Source organism: Cyprinodon variegatus, unplaced genomic scaffold (assembly GCF_000732505.1).
Source record: "Cyprinodon variegatus isolate N-32 unplaced genomic scaffold, C_variegatus-1.0 Scaffold371, whole genome shotgun sequence".
Classification (NCBI taxonomy): domain Eukaryota; kingdom Metazoa; phylum Chordata; class Actinopteri; order Cyprinodontiformes; family Cyprinodontidae; genus Cyprinodon; species Cyprinodon variegatus.
In genome coordinates, this window is record NW_015150824.1 from 582,327 (window position 1) to 594,202 (window position 11,876).

Sequence of the window (11,876 nt, forward strand, 5' to 3'; positions counted from 1 at the left end):
TCTTTAAATCCATTCAGAAGCTGGAGCTTGAAAGGACTTTGTTAACTATTGTGAGCAGTGACAAGACTAATGACTGTTAACAACCCAATGGCTACAAAAGCTAAAATGTAGGCTTATCATGAACATAGGGGGAATAATTGAGAAACAAAGTGACAAAAAGGTAAAGTGAATCGCACAATAGCACTCCAACTATAATTACTGTACTAATGGGTAGTATGACCAGAAGTCAAATACTAATTTTGAGCACCGCTTATGCCACCTTTGTCTTTACATTGTCATATGCTTTAGTATGTTTGGATAAAAAATGTGTTCTGTTTCTTTAATTCTTGTGTTTTGAACAATTTTTAATAATCTAATTTGCTCTACTTTTAAATTGATTTTAAAGATGATAAACTGATTGAAAGAAGCCAGTAGCCTGACAGTATTTCCCACTTATGGATCCATGCTTTTTGGGGACCTCACTGATGTTTAGTGAACATTTGCAGCAATTGTTTTTGAGTAAAGCTGTGTAAAACGCCAGAGAGTCCCAGAAAAATCTGTTTTATGAAGCTGGAATCAAATGTCACGAGACTCTGTCTTTTGTTGTTGTGATTCCGAGCATGAAGCGCTTTTGCTACGCTGCCAAGGTATTTGATTCATTCATACAGATAAAACCCTGATTCGTCATTGCCCTGCCTCTGCTGGCAGATTACCAACCTTATTATCACACACAAATGCTTTAACAATGACATTTATTTTATATTTATTTAAGGTACATTCAGGCAAAAAAAAAGGGAAGCTGTTTTTATTTCATTTCATAGTATTTAGGATAACTTTAGAAGGCTAAATGCCTTCTAAAATACTAATACTAATTTTTTTGAGTGATGCAGAAGTGCGATCTGATGACTAAAAATTATTTTTTCTATTATGTATAATTGTTATGTCCATCATTTGCAACAGTTTACATATAATAGGAAGGAGATATTTCCGTTTGAGTATAAATTTTTATAACTGATGTGAGACAGACCTTTATTGTCTTTTTGTCAACTGTGGATGAGGGTGGAACTCTCCCATTAATGCATTTTTTTTTACCCTTATTGTCAGATCATGAACTCAGACCCTCACTGTTGCAGCTCCTGTCTGAAAGCTTTTAAATGTTGCTATGATTCCTTCATCACCTCTTGGATGAGTTTTGATGTACTCTTAATAGTAGCTTTGGTACAGTAGGTCGACCACTCTTTGGAAGGTTCATGTGTTCTTAATGATTACATAATAGCTGTGTCCATTAAGTCTTTAAGCTCGCTTGTTTTTTTTGTCACCCCTCCAAAAAAAGTAGTTAATGCATTTAAAAGGAAATATTAAATGCTTCCAAAATAAGTTCTGATGTAGCAAACTTTTATTTTATGTGACCGATCAGCAGTTCCCATTGTTGGCGTCTTCTCAGATTTGCATTAGAATAGAACTTTACTCTACATCTCCAGTTAAGATGAAAGAATTACAACTTATATAGCAGCATATTCCTGAAAACCACTCTTTATTGAACTATAACAATGTTTAGAGGAAAACAATTGTTTTTTAAAATATAGGGTATTAGAAATACCAATTACTTACATCTCAAATATATGTTGTACATCTCTTTTACAATATGAAACATTCACACAAAAGATTGTCAGTTAGGTTTTAACAGTGTCACAAAACAAAAAGAGTTGGGCTTCCCTCTGAGGATAAGCACAGAAAAATACAATAAGATATAAAGCAGTGCTGTGAAAACAATAGAAATGTTTGTAAAATAGCTTACACCAATTAAAATCTCAAATCCCTTACAAAATAAAACCTCTCAGAGCAAATATACTGTTGAATCTGAAGAGAAAATAAGCATAAAATAATTTAAGCTATTTTAAATTTTAGAATAGGAAGAAAAAAAAACAATAGCTTAAACATGAAAAACTAAACTACTGGAGAAAACAAACAGAGCATCTTTTTTTTTTTTTTATAACCCTAAAACTAACAGGAATAAGAACTAAAGCTTTATTTGTTTGTTCCTTTTGCTCTTTTAAAATGTGTCTACTGGGGTTTGCTCACCGGATAAATCCTGGCTCTGTACATGAAAAACAGAACTACACCACACTGCTAGGTAGAAAAGGAGTGATTATTTCCTGAGAGCTTAAAAACATTTCTCAGCAGTAATTTTTCTTTCGAAGTCAACGGACCAACAGTCATCATTTGGTCCTATCGAGCTACTATCATGTTGCTTTTTCCTTTTTCTTTCTCTTGTTTCCTCCATGGTCATCAGGTACTAAAGCAATCCTTTAAGCATGGCTCCTACACTGGGCTCTAATGATGTCATAAATGGTGGATAGATGATAGGTGGATGGATGCAGGGATAAATGAACCTTATTGTTTAAAATCTCCAAAACAGGTTGATTGGGGGCATTTATGTTTGTTTGGAGGAACTCAGATAAAACGTAGAGGTTAGAAGTAGGAATTAGGATTTTTCCTCTATGTTCCATCCTGGAAAAACAGCTCCATGATATTAAATTGCATAGGAACCCTGCTTAAAGAATCAATATGGAGAGCCAATCCCTGAAAAACCCAACAAATAAACGTCCTAAAACTCTGAAGTATGCGTTCAAGGCTCCAAGGACATAAAACATGAATTGGGTAAAGCGTCTCCTCTCTACATTCAACCATGGATACACTGATGGGATATCCAAAAAGAGAAAAGCTTAGTGCACTTTAAAGCAGATGTTTCAACTCTGCCATGAAACATGAAAAGGCGTCAGGATGAACCACTATTGCAGTGTTTGTTCCTCACATAAAAGATCTTCTAGTGACATGAATTCTGTAAACTTTGACCCCAATGTGTAGATTAAAAGCAGGCTTAGCGGAGAGAAAAAAAGAAATGTCATCAAATGACAGTTTTGCTGCAAATATGAGCTTATAGAAAAAGAAGCAGGATGGAGCTGAAATCCCAGTGAGTAATGTGGGGTTGATCTGCCTGAGAGGGTGAACGTTTCAAGTCTTTATCCTACATGAGGAGCTGGGACAGGAAATACGGAAGTAGCAGGCGTCTCTGTGGGCTGGGGCAGGTGGTAGTAGTATTTGGGGTGCATGTGGCGTCGGTACTTTGGCTTCCGGTGGACACATGAAGGGGAGAACGGCTGGTTCTGTGGAGGTAAAGCGCAGAAAACGGTTCAGAGAAGAAAAGGAAGACAGAGTTCCAGGAAGTTTTAAGTTTTAACATCATTGTCTGTAGGTTCTCTATTCATTATCTGCATCACACCTTGAAAGCATTTGTCAAAGTAATAAAGCTGTTCACCTCTCTAGGGTTAGGCTGCAGAGGAATGGGTGTCATTCCTGAGTAGAAATGTGGCGCCGTCAGCTCAAAAAACTGAAAACAGACGGATATATTAGTCTTATAACATATTAACAAAAGACAGGCACAAGTTTATCTATAATGAACTGAGTGTAACATTGCTTTCTCTTCAATAACCTGTACCTCCGGGGTACTGCCTTCCATGGCGGGCCCAGGAGGCAGGTAACAGCTCCCGTCAAAAGGCTGGTAAAGATATTCTGGCTGCTGTTGGTACATCGGTGCACCGAAAGGTGCTGGCACCTGGATGAAAACCATAAGAAAAGGGTCAACAAATAGTGACATGGATGAAAAACAAAAACAAAACAGAAATAAAAAAAGAGGTTTCACAAACCTGACCAATATTCCACTGATACTGGTTAGGGGCATCCTGTGGAAGCGGGTACACAAAAAAGAAAAGGAAAGAAATAAAATGTTATCCTGATAAATCAATGACATTTAATTCATTAAGTTAAATCACAACCTGGCAGTGGAGATAGACGGGCGGCTGCAGGGGGTGGAAGGGCTGGTGGGACGGAGGCAGCATCAGCTGAGAAGTCGGCTGCAAAAAAGAAAAAATCACTTTCATATACTTTCCATAAATTACCATGCAGCAAGGAAACATGATGGTAAGTAGGCATTAGCCAGTATGAAGGCAACTTTAAGCTAAAAATGTTACGGTTTCATAGTACAATGATTACTGCTCCACATTGGACATATCTGAAAAAAAAGAAAAAAAACTGCTTGCTGAATTGTGGGCTGATCTAATCAGTGTTGTTTTTGACAGCCATCTTGGATTTTGGTCTCAGTTTTTGTCTTCAGGTTGAAAACCATTATTGTTTTTAGTCATATTTTAGTCCTTACGATATGCGATAGTTTTAATCTAGTTGTAGTCGATTAAAACTTAAAAGGTTTTACTCTAGTTTAGTCTGTTTTATGTTGCACTTTATAAAAAGATTAACTTTTACAATTTCGAATAACAACCAGATTCTTTCCCAGACTGAACGCTCTGGCCTAAATACTACAATTGCTGGTGTCATGATTCTGCACTTTTTGGTTCTGTTTAAGTTTTCAGTTCAACTTTGATTCATTTATTTATTTCTAAAAAATATTCCCTTTGTTAAAGCTGCTCAGAGGTCAAACTAGATTTAAATTCATAGGGGTCTGACATGAAACTATACAGAGAGAACCTTCATAATTGCCTTGTAATGCCATGCCAATCCAGACCAAAATGTTGAAATATTCAAAGTTAACAGAGAAAATCTTTTAATGACAATACAAGGAAACATTTGCATCGTATTTGAGCAGATAGAAATAAGGACTATGAGAGAAATGCTTAAAGATCTATGTATAAGGGCTGCAACTAACAATTATTTTGCAAATCAATTATTTTGTTGATTATTTTTTCAATTAATAAATTAATAATCAGATAGCCAAATGTTCCATAAAGAAGACTTTTTTCTTTAACGAAATCAAAGTAAAACTAAGCGAACCTAGTGAAACTGAAACTTTTACCCTTGAGGCATCCTGGGTAGAGCATATTGACGGAAGAAAATGTTCTTTTGCCTTAAATAAAAAATGTTAAATTTTTTTTTTTTACAATTGTGGTATAATTACTACTCTGATTGGGTTGCTCGTTCAGCTAAAGGTATGCTTCGGAACAACCAGTAAAGGTCTGGAGGCATTTTTAATTATAATCTTTTACTTTAAACTAGAATAAAATTAGGTGTTCATGCGTCGATGTTTTAGATTCACTTTGTAAATAACAAATATTTAAAAAATTGAATATTTTTCCATTTTATATATAATAAAAAAAAAATTCCTGTTTCACAAAACAACTAAACTGACCATTTGTTTGTTGTGTCTTTCTTTTTTTATGGCTTAAGTAGAGCAGTGGGCTTTAGGCTGCACTGTAAGGCTTTAAACCTAGGTTTGAATGTCGACAAAGCCATTCTACATTTTCTCTGCTCTCTTTTCCTCATAATTTTCTCCTTCTTTCCCATTGCCCAGCTTGCCACTGGTTTGCCTTCTGTGTCTAAATGTAGCTAGCAGCAGCAACCCAGACTGACACAGTTCATTGGCTAATCTGTATTAAGTGTAGCTTTGTCCCAGACCCTCCGGAGTGCTTTACCATGTTAACAGGAGAAGCGGCGCAAGTGAAGTTAGAAATTGTAGTCGGTCAACATGCAGTAATTTATAAATGTTTTAAATCAGGTTTGGTCCAGATTAGCTAGCTGGTGGATCCGGTTTGCTAATCCGTGACCTCTGTTTTAGAGTTTCTATACTCCACACCTATGGTTTGTCATCTTTTCGTCAACAAAGATCCGTGTTTAGCTCGTCAGTTCTCATTATCTTCATGAAAAAAAGGACCGTCAACGAAATAATTTCGTCATCTTTGGCGCACACTCATAATTATAATTTTCAGCAGTTGTAGAAATCGTTACAGGCACATAACAGCTACGGAAATTACAAGTGTGAACAAGCGTACACAAAGTGCACGTCTACATTTTTAAAAAGGAATTCTATATTTTCAATTTTCATTTAAAACTAATCAAACACACATTTGTATCCAAGCTTTATGCCTCAGTAACACCGGGGTTATTTCTTTCACTAATGCCTGACACTAAAGGTTTCTTGTTTATTTCAACACAACATAAACTTTTCCATGAAATTAGCAGATAGCTCTGGGTGATAGTCTTGTAGAAGCGATATCAGCTGTATTGCTTCCTTGGGTCGCCATATTGTAACAAACATCTTCCACCAAGTCGTTACCGTGTGTCTTTATACAGCTGCTGAACTTTACACCATTTTATCAAAAATGGTGTAAAGGTTTAACATACGTTTAACCTTTTGGTTGAAAAATGAACATTTTAAAAAGCTGAAGGATTATTATTTAGTTTGCAAAACAACAGTAAATAATTCCAATCAATCAGAATACCGGCAGGTACTTACCGACCAATCATTAGCCGAGGGGTTCATGCTGGGGCAGTGGAAATAGGCCACGCCCTTATAGTAGGTGTAGGGCTGTCCTGTGAATGGGGTCAGATAAAAAGTCCCACAGGACATCTGATGAGGATCGGCGCGTTCATGGTGAGCCGTGTAGCCGCTGTTAGCTTGGGGAAAGAGAAAAATATCGGAAATGAAAAGTAAAACAAATAAATAAACAAATCAAAGGCCACAGCTCAGCATACCTTGTCCTGAAACGCGAAACTTTCTATACGCCTGGCTAATGCAGAGCTTCCTTCCATTGAAACAGATTCCGTTAGCCTTTTGATGAAGCAGGAGAAACAAGATTAAACTCAGAAACGCAGCCTGCGACGCGTGCACTGCAGATAGGCCACTCTACTTACATTATTGAGGATTCGCAACACATCTTCTTGGGTTTCAAAGGTAACAAACCCGTATCTGTTCAAATAAACAGTTGGAAGTTTGGGATTTAAACAGCAAACTACTTTAAACTACGCTCAAATGAAAAAAAAAAAAAAAAAAGGATGTTAGTTAGTAACCTTTTAGAGATTCCCAAGCCATCTTTCACTATCTTAACATCTTTCACCGCACCGTATTTGAAGAAAATCTGATGCAGGTTGCTTTCATTGACCTTAAAACACAAAACGACATTCATTTACACAGGATATATTGACATATTTAGCTGAAATCCAACCTACATTTAAAACATACAGTGGGACATCTTTAAAAATCTCACCCTGTGGTCCATTCTCCCGACAAAAATCCGATTGGGAATGATGGTGCAGGGGATGGGTGAGAGGTAAGTAAACCTCTCCAGAGGGCTCTCTTGGATTAAGGCTTCTGAAGAAGAGCTGCTGTCATCATGCAACGAATCACTGGATGCAAGCTTTAAAAGCAACAATAAGTCAGATTATTGAAATCAGTAAATAACATAAAGCAGGTATCCTTTAAACACTCTTTTAAACTTAGTAAAGTCCAATTAATAAAACAGTATGAAAAAAATGAATCTTTTTTTAAAACTAAGAACAAAAACCTCCATCTCATTAAGATGTAGTTTAAAACCAGATATATATTATCAGACTAAATACCTATTTTATAAAACATTGAAGCTAGCGTCTGATTAGAACCTGGTTTTAATAAAGGGACAGTTATTATTTAAATAAATATAGATAATCTTTGATGGGGAGGCTTTAACAAAAAGTTCAAGGTGGTATAATAAAACATTTTTGCTTTTTTCCTAAAATATATATCTATATTTCTCTCTATATAGACTGTATTTGGTCAAATATATATCAATTTTGTGCCATTATTGTTGTAAACAAAGAACATATCTTGCAAAAAGGAAATTTGACTAAAAGAGAATCACAAAATGAAACTTTGAAAAACCTCTTAGTCAAAAAAAGGTTTTGATTTTTTTTCCCATTTACTTATGACATTTTATTTGATTAAACTAAACTTTTTTTTTCAGATTTACCTTTTTTTTGTTTAAATTTCTGTTTTCAAGAAAGTTTTATGTATTGTATTCTTTTCCATCTGGGTTTGGTAAATCACATTAGGTGGGCTTTCCTATTGAGCAAGGAACGATGATGTATTTTTAGTGGTCACCATGGATCTTAGCAACAATATTTTGATTGGTCAAGGTGCATGCATGTCAAGAGTGGGCATCTTTATTGTGTTTAAATTTTAAAAAAGGAAGTTTTGATCTTTAAACCACAATAAAAATGTAATATATAAAACTCAATCTAAAAAGTTATTCTCAAAGTATTTTTTAATAAAATGTATAGTGGAGGATGTTCTTTTTTCCAGGTGAATCATCAAAAATAATAATAATCGTCAATGATTCTGGTGATATACCTAAGGCCATCCTTTTGCTGCACACTTGCAGGTGTATATGTGTGGTGAGCACCGGTTTCAGCCAGTCATTGAAGATCGCCTTTCTTCTTTTGGAAAGTAAGCTCGTATGAGCGATGCAAACCACTGATCTCTATTTATTCACTGGCTTGCTGAAAAAACTGAAGTCACCTGCCGCCATCTTGGTACTCTACACTCTCACAGAGTGTAATGTAATTACCATAACAATGGAATCAGTACATGTATATTACATGTACATCATCAATTTAGCACTTTTTGCACAACATCAGATAGTGTGTGTGTGCGTAATATTCTTAATATTTGACTACAGTATTATTATGCTCTATTAACACACTAATTTTGCTGTGATGGATTTGTATATGTTATATTACATGATTTATAGACTTCATACAAACTATGCAATGTGATGTGCTTATTTTTTTTAACCATAAATTACAGTAATCTACTGATGCTATGTAACAGCAAGTGTGTGTCAAAGTGTTGAATTTATCTTTATTTTAAAAGTCTTAAGCCCCCCTGAAAATGAGAACATCATCATTGTTCGATGCTGTACATACTGTTCACATGCCAACTGGTCTTACTAGGGAGTACCAATATGGCGGCTGGTGGATTGCTGATAACGGCCTTTCAGTTATCCAGTGAATAAATAAAGCCAGTGATGCAACAGCAACTTGTAAACAAAGCGCGCACGAGGAGAAATGGGCTCGTGGAAGCGCACGTTTATTAGGCCTTCCCTATGGGTACAGGGTTGTCCATGTGCATTTATTTTTTTTTTATTGAAGAGGGCGCGTCTTTAAAAAAAAAAAAAAAAAAGGGAAAATCCTCCTAAGCACTTAAGATGTTTTTGCAAAGTTTCATTTCTGGATTACAGTGCAATATCCTTTATGGGTGGAATGTTTACATGCAACACATCAGTTACAAACTTCATAATTTAAACTTGATGATTTTTATCACATAAAAAATTAGCAAAAAAAAATGTATTTTATATATTATTACAATGAAATAACTTTTTTTAAATGCTAAATGTATAGACTCTTTTAATAAGCATATTGCGCGTTAGCTTGACCGAGATAGCAAGCTAGCACTTGAAAAACAAGCTAGCACTTAAAAAAAAACAATAAATAAAAAAAAAACGTTTAAACTTCACTTTGGAAAATAAAATGGATTGAAAGGGTAATTACAGCATAATTACAGCAGAAAGTAACGTTTATAACTCCCAATCTTAAAAACCCAACGTCACAAACGTTTACAAGTTTTCAACTGCTAGCTAGTTGAACAGTTAGCTACTTAGCGAGGAAATTTTTACCTACCGAATTTTGATTTTCCACCTCCATACCCGCACTCAATTAAATAATTTCTGCTTCCTTAAAATTTGTTCGGACCAGAATTTTGAGTTAAAAGCCGGCCTGCTGAGGTTTTACTGCCCTGCTTTGTTCATCTGCCGCTCCGAAATCTGCCGGTGACCCCTGAGCTATGACCTTCATCAGGAAGTAACCATGGAACCTCAGCGTAACCCTGGAAACAATACTTTATTATTGTTACCGTTAAAACAGGAGAAGCAAAGGAATTTATAGAGTGTTTGTAAAGTTGTTATAAGCTTTTATGTAGGATTTAAGAAGGATTTTCTGTTTAAATTATCTGAAAAGTTCCTAAATGTATGAAAGTTCTAGATATCCTTTAAAGAACTTGACTATATATATATATATATATATATATATATATATATATATATATATATATATATATATATATATATATATTATATTACAGTATGCACAATTATGTAATTGGATCTTCTATAAAACAATCATGGTTGTTTATGAAATCTATATTTACAAAAATCTAGAATTAAATATGTATTATATATTTATTATTATTTAAAGGATTTATCAGTCTGTATCACTTTTTTCTTTTAATTCAAAGACAATGATGAATAAAAAAACAAACAAAAAAAACATAAATATATCTTGGAGATTCTAGCGGTTATTACAAGTTTTATAAAATAATTTTTATTAGCTACTAGGGGGACTTCCTTAAAAGCTATAAAGGATGTCGATCACCTTTTGTAAAAGATTCCTGATATTTGCACTAAGGAGACTGAAATTTCTCTGCAAGCCTTCAGGGGACAGACCCCTAAAGGTTATCAAAGATTATTGTGGAATGTGAACATAACTTGTAGCTGAAAACTGCAGGCACTTTTTACTTAGAATTATCAGAAACAATAAAATTAAAAATTAAAAACTGCTCAGTTCTATTTAGATACAAATAGGAACACAGATATACAAAATCCCCCCAATTCATGCGAAAAAACGCTCATAAAAGGCATTTTTTTTATCACCTTTTTTGTTGTTACTATAATAAAAAGCACCAATATCTACAAATTATATTCATCCCAGGCATATAGCTAACTTTGCTGTAAACAGTTCTTCCTTAATCCACAAGGGGGCGACATCTCCACAGTCATTTAAATCATTCTCAGTGTGTGTGTGTGTGTTTTTTTTTTTTAATAACTGGTTTCAGTAAAGTTTAAAAAGGGTCAGTATTGTGTCCTCTTATTGTTAAATGTTTGATAATACGACTTTAATAAGAGAAAATATATCATAATACGCTTACATGCTTCATAATATAAAATTATTGCTTTGAATATTTCCTGAGAACTAGAAAAAATCCCCTGGATCTTAGACTTCTCTGATTTTTAATAAAAATGTTAACCAAAAAATAACAAAAACTGATTTAAACTCCAGGCTATAACCTTTTTCCTTTTTTTCCCCCTCGAGAAAGTGCACAAAAACCATCAAAGATTCTTTGCATCAGCCAGAAAATGACCATGTTTTAACATAGCAATGCCAATAATTAACTCACAGCACAAAGCATCAGCACAATCCTGCTAATAATACTGCTTTACTAGTTTTTCTAGTCTGACAGTACCGTTTCCCACCACTGCTGCCCTCATTTGGACTCAATCTCTGCTTGTCAGCAACCTTCAGTTTTTCCCCACTGGAGGGTGAATGTGTCACAGCAAACTGAGAAGGGTGTGTCATACATGCCTTCATTTACATCCTTTTATTGTTTCATTTCAGAAGATTATTAGTTTAAAAGCTGTTTGCTTGATTATTAGATTTTTATGATTCGATCGGCTCAGAGAAGATATCAGAAATCGGATGGGATGTTTCTGTCCCTTTGAGAAAATGTCCAGTTTGCCACTGTTGGTCAGTCAGTCAGACAGATCAGAAATCGGATGGGATGTTTCTGTCCCTTTGAGAAAATGTCCAGTTTGCCACTGTTGGTCAGTCAGTCAGACAGACATGGAGACAGAGGTTGATGAAAAATGAACCATAACAGAAGGGTTCAACTCCAGCTCTGTAATTAGTCTACAAATCTCTGATTTCCCCTCCTTCATCTACAGGCTATTTATAGCCCGCCGCATTCCTTATGGAGAATGAAATGATCTCTTTGAGACAGTACAATGCCAGAAATAACAGGTTTGGACAAACATTTGCTGAGGCGTGGTGGGCCTGGCTGACCATTGCTGAGTTCCACTGTGGTTTCACTCTACTGTTTTTTCCCCCCTCATCCATTTATTCATCTGTTATTCCAAACGGCAGCGGGTTTGCTGAAGGAGGTGCAGGGGGCTGTTGGCAAGTAATGTTATGGCTCAACAAAGGAGCCTGGTTAAAAAGGCATATCGAAGCACAGGCCTCAGATG

General features: G+C 35.2%; 1 protein-coding gene across 1 annotated transcript; it reads right to left on the reverse strand.

Annotated features, from left to right (window-relative positions):
* Positions 1 to 3,002: 3,002 nt before the first annotated feature.
* On the reverse strand, positions 3,003 to 9,618 carry boll (boule homolog, RNA binding protein). The gene is made up of 11 exons (XM_015386550.1): positions 9,481 to 9,618; positions 7,035 to 7,184; positions 6,838 to 6,929; positions 6,682 to 6,736; positions 6,523 to 6,598; positions 6,284 to 6,444; positions 3,816 to 3,893; positions 3,687 to 3,722; positions 3,479 to 3,595; positions 3,299 to 3,370; positions 3,003 to 3,146 (listed from the first exon to the last, which is right to left on the reverse strand). Exons 1-11 carry the CDS (start codon positions 9,502 to 9,504, stop codon positions 3,003 to 3,005), a joined length of 1,005 nt encoding a protein of 334 aa, XP_015242036.1. The 5' UTR covers positions 9,505 to 9,618.
* Positions 9,619 to 11,876: the final 2,258 nt, after the last annotated feature.

What these genes read in the sequence shown, in the direction of transcription:
- boll (XM_015386550.1), bottom strand. Translation starts at nt 9,504, where the DNA reads ATGGAGGTGGAAAATCAAAATTCG. An exon ending in TGTTGCGAATCCTCAATAAT is followed by an intron (nt 6,599 to 6,681) that starts GTAAGTAGAGTG and finishes CTTCATCAAAAG; the next exon opens with GCTAACGGAATCTGTTTCAA. An exon ending in CCTCGGCTAATGATTGGTCG is followed by an intron (nt 3,894 to 6,283) that starts GTAAGTACCTGC and finishes TCTTTTTTGCAG; the next exon opens with CCGACTTCTCAGCTGATGCT.